The sequence below is a fragment of the Coenobita brevimanus genome, chromosome 97, assembly GCF_032717465.1.
Source record: "Coenobita brevimanus isolate Jiangsu-jjx chromosome 97, ASM3271746v2, whole genome shotgun sequence".
In the NCBI taxonomy this organism is placed as follows: Eukaryota; Metazoa; Arthropoda; class Malacostraca; order Decapoda; family Coenobitidae; genus Coenobita; species Coenobita brevimanus.
In genome coordinates, this window is record NC_137050.1 from 5,941,171 (window position 1) to 5,960,702 (window position 19,532).

At 44.8% G+C, this 19,532-nt stretch overlaps 1 protein-coding gene across 1 annotated transcript in view; it reads left to right on the plus strand.

Moving 5' to 3' along the window:
* The window catches only part of LOC145413612 (ligand of Numb protein X 2-like), a 34,720-nt gene that overhangs the window by 77 nt on the left and 15,111 nt on the right, over positions 1–19,532 (plus strand). The window contains exons 1-3 of the mRNA XM_080283267.1: positions 1–57; positions 12,948–13,040; positions 16,323–16,432. The exon at positions 1–57 is cut by the window's left edge and continues 77 nt beyond it. Of these exons, the coding sequence (XP_080139393.1) occupies positions 13,003–13,040; positions 16,323–16,432 (148 nt within the window). The 5' untranslated portion in view covers positions 1–57; positions 12,948–13,002. The remainder of the gene's footprint in view (positions 58–12,947; positions 13,041–16,322; positions 16,433–19,532) is intronic.

Below are 19,532 nucleotides of genomic sequence, written 5' to 3' on the forward strand. Positions count from 1 at the left end.
CGACCGCAAGCCACTCTCCCAGCAGCTATGCACACCATCCTCTCTCGTACTCAAAAAGTAAGTCAATTTAAGCCCTACTACTACTACTACTACTAAAAATAACGAAATAAATAAAAAAATACCTCAAATGAACATAAACAGCAAATCTCACATAATTGCTAAAAACATAACACTATATATAATTAAGCCTTTAAAAGAACATTATTATAAAGCATAGTGTGTTATCCTGGAGGGGAGAGGGGTAACCAGAGTATCTAGTTACCCTTTTATATGTGCTAAATACTGGAGTAATTGCGGGAGGGGGTAATTAGAGCAGTAATTGTGGTAACTAGATAGTTACTGTGGATGTTATACTCGTGGTAATTGGAGGCATTTATATGGCCATTGTGGTGAAGGGAATGTGACTGAAGGGGTTATTTTTGGCGGGAAAGTATGGGAGTTTTATTTATTTATTTATTTATTATTATCATTATTATTATTGTTATTATTATTATTATCATTATTATTATTATTATTACTACTACTACCACTACTACTACTGCTATTATTTTTTTTATTATTATTATTATTATTATTATTATTGTTATAAAATCGGAGCCTGGTGGTTCGAATGACGGTCTTGCGTAGGTTCGATCCGAGGAGTTTTTCGATCACATAATGCCATTAGGGAAGTAGGCTGGTCATCTTCCCTTAAATCTACTGGACCGGGGTAGCCTAGCCTAGGGACCCTACGCCTAGACGGGAGCAGTATGGGGCTGGTTGTACTTTTATCTGACTGTGGATAGTACGCAGCGTCTTTTCCTCACCGATTTAGTTTGCTCTTCATAATCGATCCTTTCTCTCTCTCTCTCTCTCTCTCTCTCTCTCTCTGTCTCTCTCTCTCCAACATACGGTGCAAGAGAGAGCAAGGTTTGGGATGGAAGGTAAGTCGGTGAAGGAGGAAGCACAGGGAAGTCTTGCATGCCTCTCAGACTGTGCCCTTCCTCTTAAGTGTTTATCCTTCGCGTCGGGAGTGTCGGAGCCAGGTACACGGACGGGCTTACGATCAGTTCTCTCGCGTAACTACGATTGTCTCTTCCTCCTCCTCCTCTTTCTTATTTATCATCATCATCATAAACTTCTTCTTCTTCTTCTTCTTCTTCTCCTCCTCCTCCTCTCGTTATTTTTTTTTTCCTCCTCCTCCTCTCGTTATTTTTTTTCCTCCTCCTCCTCCTCTCGTTATTTTTTTTTTCCTCCTCCTCCTCTCGTTATTTTTTTTCCTCCTCCTCTCGTTATTTTTTTTCCTCCTCCTCCTTGTCATCATCATCATCATCATCACCATCATCATCATCACCATCATCATCACCATCATCATCATCACCATCATCATCATCACCATCATCATCATCATCATTTTCTTCTTCTTTGGGAAGGGGAAAACTAAGGAAAAGAGAGTACAGAAACTTCCTCTGTCTTCGAGTTACGAGAGGAAGTTGATTGGAAGTTTGTGTTCAGGGTCGAATTCTGAGTGGCTTATTTCGTAACATCTTTTCCTGAGTGAATTAGTTTGTATAGGCCTATTGTACCTCAGTATCTTCTTGTTTATTTTTGTTGCCAGCCATGTCGGTAGGAAACTAATATAAATAACATGCAAGGTAATGTGAAGATGTAACATGAAAAATATAGGCTACGGCAGAAGTGTTTTGAAATACCGGGCCGTCTATACTCCTTTCACTCTAACTTGGCCTAAACCGTCTCATCATCTTGAATGCTGAGTTGTAACGAGAGATTGGCATTAAAATATAACGCAAAGAAGTGCAGTGGAAATGACGCAGAGTCGCAGTTTTGTCTTTGCCACTGAGCTACGTGAAATAATTTTAGGACAGAAATCTAAGCCAGTTAAAGGTGAATACTGTAGACTATCGATAATTTAGCACACATCAACCAGCCGTACGACACCCGGGAAACTCAAAAAATATCCTCTCCACCAGAATGACTTAGAGAGAGAGAGAGAGAGCACAACCATAACAAAAACCCATCAGTACAACGCCACCGCCACCACCAGCACCTCTCGCCACGCACACACATTCGCAGAAAAATGGCGAAGCAAATAATAGGAGGAAACGCAAGACAGGTGAGGTACGCGCCATTCCCATCATCTCCCCTGAGAGAAACAAACACAGCCGGGATGAAGAGCAAACACAAGAGATCACATTTCCCGCCATAAGGTACCGGGGGGGTTGAATTTACCAACCTTCCTGAGGGTGAAGTTGTTGAAAAGCGTTTGCTTATTATTTTTACGCTCATTTTCGTCCATACATCTGCCAAACACATTACAGCTTCAGCGGAGTGAATATCGATATAGAAAAATGTGAAAACAAGACGATTTCTGATAAGGGTAACTAGTGATAATAGTTTATCGTGAAGATTGGTTAAGAATCTTGTTAAATGCATGTCGTTTTATCGTACGTCCGCCACACCAGCTGAGCTGTGTCGTCATGACAACGGGCTCCGATTTTGTTTAATGTTGCCTTCTTACGCTATATTAAAACAAGTGCATTATTAAGGTTAAGAGGTTGCGTGATGATATTTCTGAGCGATACCCGAAATGTAAACCGTTAGAGTATGAATTAAGGACGAAACAGTTGTGACTGCGTAGGTGCCTGAGATTTTGAAATTCATTTGTGCCTGAGGGGTTGAAAGCGGATGGTATCGTACTGTATAGAGTAAGTGATTGCCATCTTTATATTAACACAGATGTGATATTAAGACTGAGTTAACGTGATGGTATAGAGCTCTGAGTGGTAAGACGTATATCCATTAGCGCTGCCTTCGAGTATAAAGTTTGTGGTATCTTACTGTGAAAAATACAGCTCATTAGTCTTCCATCAATAATAGATCCGAATGCATTGTATTCACGTTGATATAACGGGAGGATATGTAAGCTGAGTGATATTTTTTCTCGTTAGACGATTCTCTTCTATTCAGTCCGATCCAAGTCAGAATGAATCGAACTATATATATATATATATATATATATATATATATATATATATATATATATATATATTTTTTTTACACTGAGGCTGAAGAAAGACTTTGACCAAGATGACTCAAATTTAACATGTTAGCGAATTCTAGCTATGTTAAGCATGATTTTCTTTCTAAATGACTGAGATGACTCGAAGTAAGAAGGGATAAGGCAAAAGTTAGGTTCTTCTCGCCAGGTAGTTTGTGAACAGAGCCGAATCCCAGATTTATTACAGGCATCCTTTTTAAAAATACGAATGCATAATGGAAGCTTAAATGTAACGTGATGAAACAGAGCTGTGAAAGATTAATGGAACTGTGAACTATATTAATTCATTTCTATGCGATATACATAGATATACATATATAGCGCTGCTTTTCCACTCCACCTGGCGATTTCCCGTGTGTTGCGGGGGCGGCCCAGTCAGTGTTACCAACCCCAACTCTGCATCATTTATTCATTTCCTGCTCCCACTCACGCCCACACCAGCAGACTGAGCCGTCCTTGAGTTTCTATTGGAGCGCATTACGTATCACCCTTAAGAATTCCTTTGGTAGCAAGGTGTCATCTTTCTGGCTCAGGAATCTTCGTAACACCTCGTCCTTAGCGATTTATTTTGTATATTCCTTCCTGATAAAATTTTGCATGTTCTTACGGTTCCTATGCTTGTTATTTATGGACGTTCTACTAATGGTATACAAAAGGCTGTTAAGGTGCTGTGTTTAGAATAATTCTCTTAGGAGAAGGTGTTGCGGTTCTGAACATGTGCAGTTGAATTCACACACACACACACACACACACACACACACACACACTCTCTCTCTCTCTCTCTCTCTCTCTCTCTCTCTCTCTCTCTCTCGAAGTAATAATAATAATAATAATAATAACTCCACTTTGTAGCTTAGATGTTTCCTCATGACGAACAAGAGGCACGGAAACGATTCGACATTTTTTTTTAGTCCTTCCTGGAAAAAAAAAAAAAGAAAAGAACTTAAGAGGAAAACTGTCATATAAAGACCTTTTTCTTCCTAGTAAGAACGACGAAAGGGAGGAAAACTTATCAAGGAGGAAAACTATCGTGTAACTAAGATTTGTTTATGCAGGATAGACGAAGAAGGGAGGGTGCAAGAAAATTCCCTCTCTTATCCATCCTGCAGTAAATAAATACGTAGATAAATAAATAAATTGGTGGAGTAGGAGAATGAGGCTTGTTAATAAATCTACCTTAATCCTTTTACTATAATGTCCTCCATATATCTTTCATTGCCATACCCCTTTCACTCCAACTTGGCCTAAAATTGCCATCACTCCGCCATGAATGCTGAGTTTAGTGATAGATGAACATTGGAATATGATGCTAGTCACGAGGAAGTGCCGTGGAAAGGACGTAGAGCTGTAGTATCATCTTTTCCTGCCACTGAGCTGTGTGAAAAGACGAAAATGAGGGCCAAGTTAAAAAATAAGTACAGAACCAGACGATTTTCCTCATCTTAGGGGTTAATGGAGGCTATATCAAACCCCTCCTGTGTAAAATAGCTGAATAAAATTGTCTGTAGTGACTGGGAGGTATTTGAAGGGGGGAAGAAGGAAGGAGGAAAAGGGAGGGACGGAGAGGTGGGGGGTGGGAGGAGAGACGGAGGTAGGAGAGAGGAAAGGGAGATAGCTGAGGTAGAGAGGGAAGAAAGAGGGAAGAGGCTAGAGGGGAAAGAAAGGTAGAGGGGATTTGGGAGGAAGAAGATAGGGGAGAAGGAACAGAAGGGGGAAGAGAGATCGGGGAGGGGGGAGAGGTTAGTGGGTAAAGCTCTTATCCTACTTGAGTGCACTTGACCTCCCCCTCCCTCCCCTCCCCTTTCCCCCCTCTTTCTTCCCCCTCCCCTCCCCCTCCCCTCTCCCTCTCTCTTCCTCTCTCTTCCTCCTCCCATTCCCATTTCTCCTCCCCTTCCCCTTCCCCTTCCCCTCTCTCTTGCTCCTCCCATTCCCATCTCTCCTCCCCCTCCCCTTCCCATCTCTCTTGCTCCTCCCCTTCCTCTCTCTCATCCCCTCCCCTCCCCTCCCCTCCCCCTCTTTTTTCCTTCATTCTCTCTCTCTCATCCCTCTGCCTCTCCTACCTTTCCTTCCCTCCCCATTTCTCTCTCTCTCTCTCTCTCTCTCTCTCTCTCTCTCTCTCTCTCTCTCTCTCCAGGTCTTCGCAGTGTACCGGACCCTCGTTATTTGCTTCTTTGCTGTTTTTTACACTCTCAGGTTCTTGTGGGAACTTTGCTCTTCAAGATTCCTCTCCCTCTCATTTTTTTTCTTCCTCCTCTTCCTCTTTCTTCTTCCTCCTCTTCCTCTTTCTTCTTCCTCCTCTTCCTCTTTCTTCTTCCTTCTCCCTGTCTTCCCACTCTTCTGTCCCTCACCCTCTCGTCTTCCTTTTCGTCCTTGTTTTTCCTCCTTGTCGTTGCTGTTACTATTCCTTCACCTCCTCCTCCTCCTCCTCCTGCATCTCTTCCTCTTTAAATTCAGCTGCTCTTACTTTTCCTTCTGTTCCTCTTCTTCCTCTTACTCCTTCTTCCTTCCCCATTTCCTCTTTCTCCCTTCCCCTCCTCCTTTATACTTCCTTCTTCTCCTCCTCCTCCTCTTCCATATACTTTTCTTCTTGCAGTAAGCTCTTTCTTGATCCACTTTTCGGCTTTTCCCTCCTCCTCCTCCTCCTCCTCCTCCTCCTCTTCACTCTTCTTTTTTTCTTTCAGTATCATTACATTCATTACTCTAAGTCCTTTAATTTCTCTCTCTCTCTCTCTCTCTCTCTCTCTCTCTCTCTCTCTCTCTCTCTCTCTCTCTCTCTCTCTCCCTTCTTTTTCTTCGCCTTCTTCCTCCTTTTCTTCCTCCCTCTTCCTTTCTTCCTTGGAAATACCTCCTTCACTCCTTTCTTTCTCCTCATCACGTCTCTTCCTTATTCTCCCTCTCTCTACTCGTACTTTTTTGTTTCCTTCTTTCCCTTCCCTTCCCTCTCTCTTCTCCCACATCCTCCTTCCTTCCTCTTTCCTCCTTTCTTCCTCTTTCCCCCTTCCCTTCCCTCTTTTCTCTCCGTTTTCTTCCTTCCATCCTTCCTTCCTTCCTTCCTTCCTTCCTTCTTCCTTCCTTCCTTCCTTCCTTCCTTCCTTCCTTCCTTCCTTCCTTCCTGTTCTCCTTCCCCTTATCCTCTCCTTTCTCTTTGTCTCTCTCTTCCTTCCATCCTTCCTTCTTATTTGGTTACCCCTTTTCCTCCTCTCTCTTTCCTTCCCTCTTCCTTCTCCCCCCCTCCTCTCTTCCCTTCCTCCCCCCCCTCCCTCTCTACCCCAAGTCAAGAGATACACTGAACTCTGATAAGTTTTAGGAAGCATTAATAAGAGAGAGAGAGAGAGAGAGTAGGAAGGGGCAGGTTAGACTATGGTAAGGGAGTTGAAATAATTAACACTCTCAGGCTCCTATGCCCCCCCCTCTCAGCTGAATAATCATCACCGTCATCATCATAGTCATTATCATCATCATCGTTATCATCATCATCATCATCTTAGTCATCATCATCATCATCATCATCATCTTAGTCGTCATCATCATCATCATCATCATCATCATCATCATCATCATCTTAGTCGTTATCATCATCATCATCATCATCACCATCACCATCATAGTCATCATCATCATCGTCATCATCATCATTTCCAACACAGACTACCAACACCCATATGAATTTTCCCATATTACTTCATTCCTCTCCTTTATACTTCCAAGCAGAATCCAACTCCATAGCATTCAAATACACTAACTTGAATCCTGTTTGTATCCGATCCTCTTCCCGCCATTCTGTATTTTGAATTTTTAGCACAAAGGCCTGAGATTAATTTAAGTAACATAAATATTTACTCGTATTCGGTACAAAAAATTTACTCTATAAGAAATAAACACGAGCGTCACAAATATAATACTGTATGATTTTTGCTGTAGTTTCTCCTAAATATGTATAGCAATTTTACGTTTTCTGTGGAACCTGTGAGAATATGATCATCGTAGAGGTTTTGTTATTAAGAAGTTTGACTGGCTGGCTAACTTTTTTATTTGGTTAATCTTAGTTATTTTGAGAGAGAGAAAGAGGAGACAGACAGACACTCGTAGATTTGTGTGTGTGTGTGTGTGTGTGTGTGTGTGTGTGTGTGTGTGTGTGTGCATTTTACAGAGTGGGGACAGAGAAACGCAAATTGAACCAACCTTTGAGACAATTTATTTGAAGGGAGAGGAAGACGAAAAGAAAGTAAAAGAAAAGGAAAGGGAAAGTGGAAAAGAACACAGTGGTATGCAGTTTAGGAGATAAATGAGGTGGAGGGAAGGGAAGGAGAGAGAGAGAGAGAGAGAGAGAGAGAGAGAGAGAGAGAGAGAGAGAGAGAGAGAGAGAGAGTTAAAAAGGAAATGAGGGAGGGAGGAAAAGTTAATGAAAAGAGAGATGAACGGGATTTGGAGAGGAAAAAAGGAGGAAGAAGAAATAGAGAGAGAGAGAGAGGAGGGGGGAAAGACTGACAAACTAGAGAGAAAAACAGTGAGACAGAGGAGAGGACGTGAAAGAAAAATGTAAGATAGAGTTTGGGAGGAGGGAGAGCAGGGGAGGGGAAGGGGAAGGGGAGGTTGAAAAGGGGAGGGGGAAGGGAGAGGTGAGGAGCTGGGCAGAAAGGAGGGGGTAGAGGTATGGTAGGAAGGAAAGGGATAAGGGGAAGGGAGGGATGGAATGGATGAGGGGACGTGGGGGATGAGGGGAGGGAAGGGGGAGGGGTGAGATGAAGGGAAGGGATGAGGGGGTGAGGGGAGCATGGGTTTGGGTAGGGGAAGGAGTGGAGAAGGGACAGGGAGTGAGAGGGGTGGAGTGAGGGGAAAGGAAGGGGTGAGAGGGAAGGGAGAGGGGTGGGGGTGAGTGGGGTGAGGGGGGAACCACAAACAGGCGACAGTGTGTACGTCTAGTGGACCAATGCAAATGAGATGAGAGGGGTGAGTGGGGGGTAATGCATGGTGGGGGGAGAGAGAGAGAGAGAGAGTGGAGGTGAAGGTAGTGCAAAGCCTGATATGTACAAAGGACAGCACAAACTACCAAGGACACACACACACACACACACACACACACACACACACACACACACACACACACACACACACACACACACACACACACACACACACACACACACACACACACACACACACACACACTTTTCCTTTTACCGGCTGACTCGTTAACCATTGTTTTTTTACCACTTATTTTGGTATTGTTTTTGCGAATGAGAGACAATGGGGAAGAGGAGGAATGGAAGAGGAAGAGGAGGAGGAGGAGGAAGAAGTAGAAGAAAGGAAGGAGAAGGAGAAAGAAGAGGGGGAGGAGGAGGAGGAAGAGGAAGGACGAAGGGGGAAGAAGAAGAGGAGGAGGAGGAGGAGGAGGAAGAGGTGAAGGTCTCAGTTCTGGCATCATTCCAGGGCAAATGTAGGAGAGAGAGAGAGAGAGAGAGAGAGAGAGAGAGAGAGAGAGAGAGAGAGATGGAAAGGGGAATACGGAGAAAGACCCGGAAGACCTATCGATGCGCGAAAGAAAGGAAATAAAAAAGAGAGAAAAAGAAAACAGAGTAGGAAGCAAGAAGGAGGAAAGACTAGAGACGGACGAAGAAACTGAATGTAAGAAGATGCGAGGAAGATTAAGAAAAAGATTTGAGAATATTATGAACGTTTGAGGGGAGAGAGAGAGAGAGAGAGAGAGAGAGCGTTAAATCTGGAGGCAGGGGGAGGAGCAACGTAAAATAAGCAGACGAGGACATTGAGAGAAGGGCGGGAACGACGAAAACGAAAAACCAATATACAAAAAAAAAGAAATGAAAATATAAGAGAAAACAATTAACAGAGGACGAAACTGAGTGAAAAAAAAAAAAAAAACACGAGGAAGAAATTTTAAACCACTGAAAATACAAAGAGATGTTCAGAAGAAAATGGGAATAAATTACGAAGCAGCGGAAAGCTAAACATAAAGACGAGGAAATTGGGTGTAGGAATAGATGAGGAAGAAAATGGGGAAATTCGGTGCTTGGGATTGTAAATAGGGGTGGAGAGGGGGAGGAGGGGGGTGGTGGAGAGAAAATGAGGGGCGGAGAAGGAACGAGGATAAGGGGAAGGAGAATTAAAGAGGGGAAGAAGAGAGGGGAATGAGGGGGAAAGAGAGGCAGGGCAGAATAAAGAATGCGACAGATCTACGACTTCTCCACAGCACTTCTTCGTGACTAGCATCATATTCCGCTGTTAATCTGTTGTTTGGGCTTCGCATTCAATATAGAGGGCAGTTTTAGGCCGAGTTAGTGTGAGAGGAGTATGGTAGGTAAGTCTATTCACTACGAGAGATTTTTTTCCCCTGGTTAAAAACAAAATCAGCTGAAATAATAATAATAATAATAATAATAATAATGGTATTGATGATTATGATGGTGATAATGATGATGGTAACAACAACAATAATGATAATAATAATAATAATAATAATAATAATAATAATAGTGATAATGATGATGGTAACAACAATAACAAAAATGATAGTAGTAATAATAATAATAATAATAATAATAATAATAATAACAACAACTAACATTTTTAAAACGTGCCCTGTGATGGAAAGTATAAAGGACTGTTTTTTTTTTTTTTTTTGGGGGGGGAGCGCCTATACTGAACATTATTTCCAACCTTTTTTTTTTTTTCACAGCTTTAAATCTCCACCCAAGCTGAAAGAAATCGTCTGGTGCCAGCAAGGGAAAAAAAAATAACAAAAATCGTGATTAAATTTTTACGATTATTGGAGTTACATATATTTTTTGTATTATTTTTAAACCCCCTTTACTTGAGAGGGCCCTTCCCCCCAAATTAAAAAAAAAAATCGTCTGGGAGTAGAAGGGAAAAAAATCGTCCTGGTGAATTGGCCGAAAGGGAGAACAAGAAAGGGAGGAATAAATTTGGAAGGGAAAACAAGGGGAGGAAGAAAAGAATGCAGGGAGATATCTGGTTGGGGTGGAGAGAGAGAGAGAGAGAGAGAGAGAGAGAGAGAGTTAATTTGGTTGAGGGAGCAAGGAAAGAAGGGGGAAGAGAAGAGTGGGAAGAAGTGAAGGGGAAAGAGAGGAGGAGAGGGGGAGGAAATGGGGAGAAGAAGAGAGAAGGCTAGGAAGAGAAGGGAAGCAGGTCCCATCTTCCCTACCCTCTCTCTCTCTCCTCCAACTATTCTCTCCCTTTTTCCTCCAAATATTCCCCTCCTCCAGTTCTTTCCTCCTTGCTTCCCTCCCTCTCTTTCTTTCTCCTCACCCTCAGTTCCTCCTCGATTTACTTCCTGTTCAATTTTTTTCTCTCCCTTTCTCCAACTTTTCTTCTCTCCCTGCCTGCCCCTTGCCTTCCTCCCTTCTTCTTTCCTTCCTTCCTTCTTTCCTCCCTTCCTTCCTTCTTCCCTTCCTTCTTTCCTTCCTGCCTTCCTTCCTTCCTTCATTCATTCATTCATTCATTCATTCCCCTCTCCCTCCCTTTTTACCATCCATCCATCCATACATCCATTCTTCCTTCCTTCCTTCCTTCCTTCCATCCTACTTTCCCTCCTTCCTTCCTCTCGCCAGATTTTCCTTCCAACCTCTCTCTCTCTCTCTCTCTCTCTCTCTCTCTCTCTCTTTTTCCTCCAACTTCACCCTCTATTCCTCTTTACTTAACTTCCTACACAGTTTTTCTCTCCTACCTCCCTGCTCTTTCTCCTTCCTTTCCTCCAGAGTGTTCCTTCTTTCCTCTTCCGTTTATTCTTCTCTCTCTCTCTCTCTCTCTCTCTCTCTCTCTCTCTCTCAAGTACTCTTCCATGACCGTATTCTTTACTTTTTACCTCATCATTTATCTCTCCCCTCTCCTCTCCCCCTCGACTCCCCTTCTCTCCATCCTTTTTCTTCCCTCCCTTCTCCCCCAGCTCTTCCCTCCCTTCTCCCCCAGCTCTTCCCTCCCCATCCCATTTCCTTCTGTCCCACGTCCCAAAGTTCTCCCCCTCCTACCTTTCTCATCCCCTTCCTTCCCCTCTCCCCTTTTCCTCTTCCCCGTTTCTCCCCTTCCTCTTCCTCTCCCCCTCTCTTTCCTCTTCCCCTTCCCTTCCTCTCCCACTCCCCTTCCCTTCTACCTCTCCTCATTCGTCTCCTTTTCCCTCCTTTCCCCTTCCCCTCCTCTCTGCCTCTCCACCCCTTCCTCTCCCCCTCCCCAGGTCCTGTATTCTCCCCACGTTACTTCCCGTCATTGGCAGCTGAATGGGCAGGAGTTGTCAAGTTAGGTTAGGGTTAGGTAAGGTTGGGGGAAGGAGCGATTAGGGTAGGGGAGGGTAGGGTAGGGGGTGTTAGGCAAGATGAGGGTAGGTTAGCTTAGGCTCAGTTGAATTTGGGTAAAGTGGGTTGAATTGTGGTTTAGTTTGGTTAGATGAGTGTAAGGTAGGGTAGGGTATGGTGGGGTAGGGTCGGGTAAGGTAGGGTAAGGCAGTATTGGGTAGGGTAGAGTTGGGAAGTATTGGTTAGGGTAGGGTTGGGTAGGGTAAGGTAGGGTAGGATAGTCAAGGAGGGTTAGGGCAGAGCTGGGTTAGGTTAGATTTGGTTTGGGTTGTGTTATGTTACGTTAGGTTGGGTCGTGTTAGGTCAGGTTGGCATCAGGTTAAAATAGGTTAAGATAAGGATGGGTAAGGCAGGGGTGGGTACGGTGGGGTAGGGTAAGATGAGCTGGAGTTAGGGTAGGCTAGATAAAGTTAGGTTAGAGTGTGTTAGTTTCAGCCAGAGTAGGTTAGGTGAAATTAGGGTAAGCCGTGTTAGATTAAATAAAATCCTTCACCTGGCCACTCGCTTTCCCGCCGCCTTCGTCTCCAATTACATCTGGATCTGGCCTTGAAGTACCTTGCCTAGCATCTCAAGGGCAGGTTAAGACATCGGTCTGTGTGGTGGTGGTTGTGGTGGATGATGGTGGTGGTGGTGTTGTGGTGGTTGTGGTAATTTGCGTAGTCGAAGGTTGTTGAGATGGTCAGTTGGTGGTTGTTGTGGTGGTAATGGTTGTGGTTGTCGAGGGTTGTTGAGGTGATGAAGGTGGTTGTGTGGTTGTGGCTGTGGTGGTTGACGTGTCTTAAGCACCTTCTCTCAACCCTCCACATCTCCACTTTCCTCTCACTTCATCCTGCCTCTCTTCTTCCTCTCCTCTTACCTCATGTGTTTCTTACCTGTCTCATCTTCCACCACTTACCTGCAGTTCCTTTCACTCCACCTCACCTCTTCTTCATCTCTCCTTACCGCCTGCCTTTCCTTCCTCGTCTCACCTTCCACCCCTTCCTCATTCCACATCTTCACCTTACCTCTCATGTGTCTCTACCTCTCTCACCTTTCCTTAACTTCTCCATCTCTCTCTACCTCCCATAATTTTCCTCCCCATCTCGCCTTCCACTCATGCCTCTCATCTCGCTCCACCTCTTCTTCGCCTTGCTCCTTTCCTGTTCCCCTCCCCATCTCTTGTCCTTCCTATTATCTTTCTCCCTGTTTTAGTCTCACATCACTTTGACATCTCCACCTCACATTTCTCTCTCCAGTAATCCCTTATCTTTCCACATCACACTAAGACCTCTCTCTACATTACTCACACCTTTCCATCTCAGTGTCATCTCTCCGCCTCACTGTCAGTCCCTCCGCCTCGCATCTCTCTACCCCACCCTGTCTCTCCAGCACACTCTTATCTCCACCTCACCCTTATCTCCCCACCTCACCCCTCCCTACTCAGGCCTCCGGTAGTCTCTTCTGTGTCTGACTTGCACCTCCCCTCACCTCTCCCCACATCACCTGTCAGGACAAGATATTCTCCGATTTGCCCTTCCCTCACTCCTCTCATTCTCTCTTACGTCTAACCTCTACTTCCTTCACAGACTCCTGGAGAAGCTGCGCGTGAAGTGCCCAAACGTAGACCAATGTTCAGGTGAGATGCAGCGAGGGGACTTGGAGGACCATCTCAAGTACAGGTAAGCCAATCCCTCCTCACCTCACCAAAATAATCTCCTTCGCTGGACCACATATCACAGTTCTAGTCTTGATCTTCATTTAGGGACCTACAGAAATATGGCCTTGGACAGTTTAATATAGAGGTGGAAGGTGCTGGATTGGTTGTAGGAATATAGTGTTTGGTGTAAAATCTTGACTAGGACTGTTTGAGATGATGATTCTAGTTATAAAAATGTTGACTACGGCTGTTCACTGCATGGGATGGGAGACGATTCCACTCTTAGATGGACTGGGAAAAGGAAAGAGTATCTGAAACTGATATGTGTGGTTTTTAAGACTGTGGATGATGGACTGTATGTGTGCAAGATGTGAACGTGTGTGTGTGTGTGTGTGTGTGTGTGTGTGTGTGTGTGTGTGTGTGTGTGTGTGCGCGTGTGCGTGTCACCTAAGTATGGAGACGAAGAAGGGAGGAAGAGGGAGAGGGAAGCGCAAACTGGCGATAAACAGGGCATGTGCCGTAAATCATGAGAGAGTGAGTGAGAGAGAGGAAGGGAGAAAGGGGGAGTAAATCACAGAAGCGAGAGAGTAAATTAGAGGGAGAGGGAGTGGACGTTGATAAAAGGGCGGAATGCAAAACAGGAAGGGGGAAGTGACAGGGAGGAAAGGGAGAGAGATTGTGTGTTGAGGGGAAGGAAAGGGAGGGAAGATAAGGCGAGTTGACAGAGGGATGAAGGATGGGAGAGAGAGAGAGAGAGAGAGAGAGAGGAGTGGGTGGAAGGAAAGGAAGAGATGCGAGGGATTAAAGAGACAAGGAAGGAAAAGTGGAAGAAAGGAAATTGAAACAGAGCAAAGAAATGAGAAAAAGTAGGAAGGAAAAATAACTGAGAAAAAGAGGAGAGGGAAAGAAAAGCGAAAGATAATGTAAGACGGAAAAGTAACTTGAAAGAAACTAAACAGACGATGAGAGGAAAATGAGAAAAGAGGCAAGAGAGTTAGGATAATAGTGGAAGTGAAGAAAGCATTGGTGAGAGGGAAGAGGGAAATGAGGCAACAGAATGAGGATAGTAGTGGAAGTGAAGAAAGCATTGGTGAGAGGGAAGAGGGAAATGAGGCAACAGAATGAGGATAGTGGTGGAAGTGAAGAAAGCATTGGTTAGAGGGAAGAAAAAAATGAGGCAAGAGAATGAGGATAGTAGTGGAAGTGAAGAAAGCACTGGTGAGAGGGAAGAGGGAAATGAGGCGACAGAATGAGGATAATAGTGGAATTGAAGAAAGCGTTGGTGAGAGGGAAGAGAGAAAAGAGGCAACAGAATGAGGATAATAGTGGAAATGAGGAAAGCTTTGATGATAGTATGTTACCTCAAGCATCAGGGCGCTTCCACACCAAACACTTGCTGACGCGGGCGGGTGTGCGCGGTAACTTCTATGCCTGACAGTGCTGCAGAACTTCCCCCACCCGCGCCAGCATGCATCTGGTGTGGACGGAACCTTAATTAGATGGTTGATACTGGAGGAACATAATTGAAGAGATGGTAATGTTAGAACTAGTTACCTTATAAGTGCGTATGGGGTGATATGGATGGGTAGATGGATGGATGGATGGATAGATAGATGGTTGGATAGATAGATGGATGGTTGGATGGATGGACAAATGGAAGGTGTCGTGCTGATTTTGACGTAGAGGTTAATGATGTAGGATATAATAAAAAGAAACAGACATGGTATGGCCGCGTGGAGAGTGTGTAGGAGAGTGTATGAGTGAGGTGGCTGGTATTAAGGGAAGAGAGAGAGAGAGAGAGAGAGAGAGAGAGAGAAGGTGAGAGAATACGTAAGGGTGAGTGGTGTAGCGTGGGAAGAGGGTCGTCGCTGAGTAGGGACAGAAATACCTAGAGGTCCTTTTGTCGAAACCGTCTCTCATAGCATCGGTGGTCAAGCAATAGAGAGAGAGAGAGAGAGAGAGAGAGTCGTAAGATCGCGGGTTCGATTCCCACTGTGGCAGGCAGTAGTTTGAGAATTTCGCCTTCATACCAGGCTTCTTTGTTCCTCCATAAGACCCACCGACATGTTATAGTAAAACCGCCTTTAATAACACCACACCAGTCACACCCAACACAACACGGTATAAAGGGACTGGTATTAGTGCCCAAGTGGTAACATGCGAGGGTGTAGTGTGCTCTGTTTGCGTGTAGGAAGATTACTGAGGGAACGGGCATTTTAATCTGTGGTCAGAACTTGGTAGGTTAAATACAGTTGGACATTGTATTCCCCTCTCTCTCTCTCTCTCTCTCTCTCACACACACACACACACACACACACACACACACACACACACACACACACACACACACACACACACACACACACACACACACACACACACACACACACACACACACACACACACACACACACACACACACCGTATCTAAGCAAAGGAGAGAAATAAGTAAGACAAGTGAATATACCGGAATGTAAGATAGGAAGGGACAGGTGGACGAAAATAGTGGAGAAAGGAAGAGAAAGGCAGAGAAGAAAGTGAGGGAAAGAGGGAGAGAAAATTGAAAGTGACAGTAATGAAAACATGTGGAGAGGGTGGAAGGAGAGGAGAGGGAGACGGAGGAAGAGGGGAGGAAATGGAGGGAGAGGAGAGGGGAAGAAAGGAGAGAGATGGAGGAAGAGAGGAGGAAATGGAGAGAGAAGAGAGGGGAGGAAAGGAGAGAGGAGGAAGGGAAGACAGAGATAAGAGTGGAGGAGGATGGAAGGAGAGAGGAGAAACGGGAGACTTTGGAGAGAGAGAGAGAGAGAGAGAGAGAGAGAGAGAGAGAGAGAGAGAGAGAGAGGGAGAGAGAGAGAGAGGGAGAGAGAGTGGTGTAAGAGGTTGGCCAAGTTTTACATGCTCCCTGCAAACCTAATTCTGCTTTTGTCCGTGCTAGAATATTCTCTCTCTCTCTCTCTCTCTCTCTCTCTCTCTCTCTCTCTCTCTCTCTCTCGCGTGCGGTATGAGAGTAATGCGTGCGGTATATTACAGATTTTCCACATAAATGATATAAGTTTTAGTGAACAAGATGTAAACCAAATATGATGTATTCTATACCATATCCAACAATTTTAGAAGCAAAGTGGCAGGTTTTTGTTTACTTTGAAGTCTGGGGGTAATTTCATTTTACTCAAATTTTTGGCTAATACCTTAAAAAGTTCCCCAGCCCTTGCTCTAATATGTAAAATAAACTCTGATTTCACTATAATCTCTCTCTCTCTCTCTCTCTCTCTCTCTCACTCATTCACTCTCTCTCCCCCTGCAGGTGTCCGGGCAACTGGGTGTCGTGCCCCCATGCCACGTCTGGGTGCGAATATCGTGGGCCTCACCGCTCCCTCCCTGCACACACCCAAGCATGCAAGTACAAGGACAAAGGTGAGTCCATTTACCCTTTTGTTTATCTGCTTATTTATTTTCATTATTTAGTTTCAGTTCACTTTTTTTTTTTTTTTTGTAGGTGCATGTATTATTCTGTTATCTTCCTCTGTTTCTTGTCTTTCTCCAAGGTCTGTGTGGTCTGTGTAACTCTATTCCTCCAAGGTCTGTGTGGTCTGTGTAACTCTTTTCCTCCTACCTCCTCCTGGGCTGTCTTCCTCTTCAGAATTCAAGGTTAGCGTTCTTTTATGCCCCCCCCCCTCTCTCTCTCTCTCTCTCTCTCTCTCTCTCTCTCTCTCTCTCTCTCTCCCTCCCTCCCTCCCTCCCTCCCTCCCTCCTCCTCCTCGCCCGGTTGCTTTTTTCTCCCCCTTTTTCTTCTGTAAGACAAAAAGTTTTACCCGTATCATCCCAGCCACCTTGCCGCCGTCCTAACCCTTTCAGTACGACCACCCATTCTTTTTTCATTTCTTGCTACCCACATACAATTTTAGTCAGCAAAAATAAAATAAAATAAAATAAAATAAAAACGACGTCCATTAGAGATACGAAGGAAGGAAGGCAAACAGAAGCAAACAGACCAAAGGATCCGTTTGAGGTTGTTTGGACGAGAAAAGACGATGATTCTGTGTGTGGTTGTTTGAGGTGAAGTTTAAGATGGTCTGGTAAGAGAGATGAAGGAATTAAAGTATACGAATATCCTGTAGGAGGTGATTTGCGACTCGCTTTTTTTATATATATATACAAATTAGGCCACTGTTAAATGAAGAAGGAGGAGGAGGAGTGGGAGGAGGAGGAGGAGGAAGAGAAGAAAGTGACAAGAAGAAAAAGAATACCCGGATTTTGAGCCAGTGAAATGGGGTGTTTTTGGTCTTGTTCTGACTAACATGATCGATCGAACATTCTGCCTTGGATGTTCGAATCCGGCCTCCAGTTCGTATGCTATGTGGCTTTGGTAATTTCGTCACACCTCTTCCGTAGCGATTAATTCTGCACATTACTCAGTACTTTCTTATATGTTATTGATATAAACTGTGTTGATTTTAAAACAGTAAATAACAGACAAGAGAATTTTGAGGTGCACTGATAAATCGCAAAGGAAGAGGTGCTACGAATACAAGAAAATTTGAAGGTGTAACACGGGCCTCGGTGCGAATAGGGCCATCGTGCACCCTTGTGGACGGGAGGTGCTGGGCGGCCTCGGTGCGAATAGGGCCTGAGCGAACCACTGTGGCCGGGGGGTGGTGGGCTGCCTCCTCCTCTGTCGCGGGTATTTTTCATTCCCGCGGCAAATTGTACCGCTGAGTTACGACATCCCACAGAGCGTGACTGTATCAACCTGCCGGATTTACAGTCGGCCCCGCCATTTCCTTAGACGCCTTCCCCGTGATTGTTTTCAGCGGTTTTCTTTAGTTCGTCGGAGAGGGTTGCGAGGAGGAGAGGCGGGAAATTTGAACCGGGTCCGCCCCCCTCCCATCCTCCCCTGTCCAGTATATTTCTTTAACCAGTTTATTAGGAGGAAAGACCACAGTGCAGACATTTATTTCTTTTAATTTCTGTAGACATAACTTTTCATTTTTTCCATTAATAGATTAATATTTTCGTTCCAGTACTAACTGAGACAAGAACTGCTTTTCGGGACAAACACATTTAAACAGGATTTCTGGATCGACCCCTTTTTTTCAATTTTGGAGTTGTTTCCTGTATAGTTTAATGGAGAGAGAGAGAGAGAGAGAGAGAGAGAGAGAGAGAGAGAGAGAGAGAGAGAGAGAGAGAGAGACTTTTTTAAGTTGAATAAAATGGAATGGTGGTGTCCAGGTCATACTTAAAATTACGTCACGCAATTCACCTATTTTTCTCTTTCGTCTCACACATCTCACCTCATCTCACCTCACCTCACCTCACCTCACCTCGCCTCACCTCACGTTGCCTCATCTCACCTCACCTCACCTCACCTGTTCACTCCCTCCCACATCTTCGCTCATATCCCTCAGTCCCCTCTCCACACTCCCAACTCACTCCCCACACCCTTCACACACTCCCTCACCATTCACCTTCCCCCCTCCCCTTTCTCTCTCTCTCTCTCTCTCTCTCTCTCTCTCTCTCACACACACACACACACACACACACACACACACACACACACACACACACACACCTCTCTCTCTCACACACACACACACACACACACACACACATTCCTCACCATTTTCTTCTCCCTTACTAACACATCGCATTTTCTCTTCCTCCTCTCCCTTGTTTACCTCCAATGGCATTCCTACCCTTTCACTCTCTTTACCTTTCCCTTACCATTCCTTTCCCTTGTTTCTTCCCTCCTTTACATTCCTTCCTTCACTCCTTCCCTCGTTCTTTCCTTCCCTCTCTACTTCCTTCACTGTGCTTCCGTGTCTCAAGTTCTTCTCGCCTTCTTACTTTCCTACACCATTCCTTCATCCCTCGTTCCTATCTTTGTCTTCAGCTGGTAGAATAATTTTATTTGATGTAACCTTCCTCGTACCAAACAACCACGAAAGCATCAACTGGTCTCTTACTGTTTGCTCTCCTTTTTAATCTCTCTGTCTCTGTCTGTCTGTCTGTCTGTCTGTCTGTCTCTCTCTCTCTCTCTCTCTCTCTCTCTCTCTCTCTCTCTCTCTCTCTCTCTCTCTCCCCCCTTCATCTCCTTTGCATCACCTTCCTCCTCCACCCCTTCCCTTCCCCTTGCCCAGTTCTTTCTGTCCTTCTCTTCCCTTTCCTGTATAGTCTTTTCCATACTATACTTTATCTCACCTTATCCTTGCCTACCCTAGCTTCTCCTTCCTTACCCTACCTACCCTAGCTTCTCCTTCCTTACCCTACCCCGCCCATCCCTGTCCTGCCCTACCCTGCCCTGCCCTGTCCCGCCCTGCCCTGCCCTACCCTGCTTTTCTCATGACCTACTATGCCTTACTCTACCTTGCCCTGCCCTGCCCTGCCCTGCCCTGCCCTGGTAGTCCTTTCCATGGCATACTTGTTATTCAGAGGGGCGAGGGGAGAGTTAAGGTTGAGTGGTGAGGAAAGAGTGGGGGTGCATGGTGTGTGTGTGTGTGTGTGTGTGTGTGTGTGT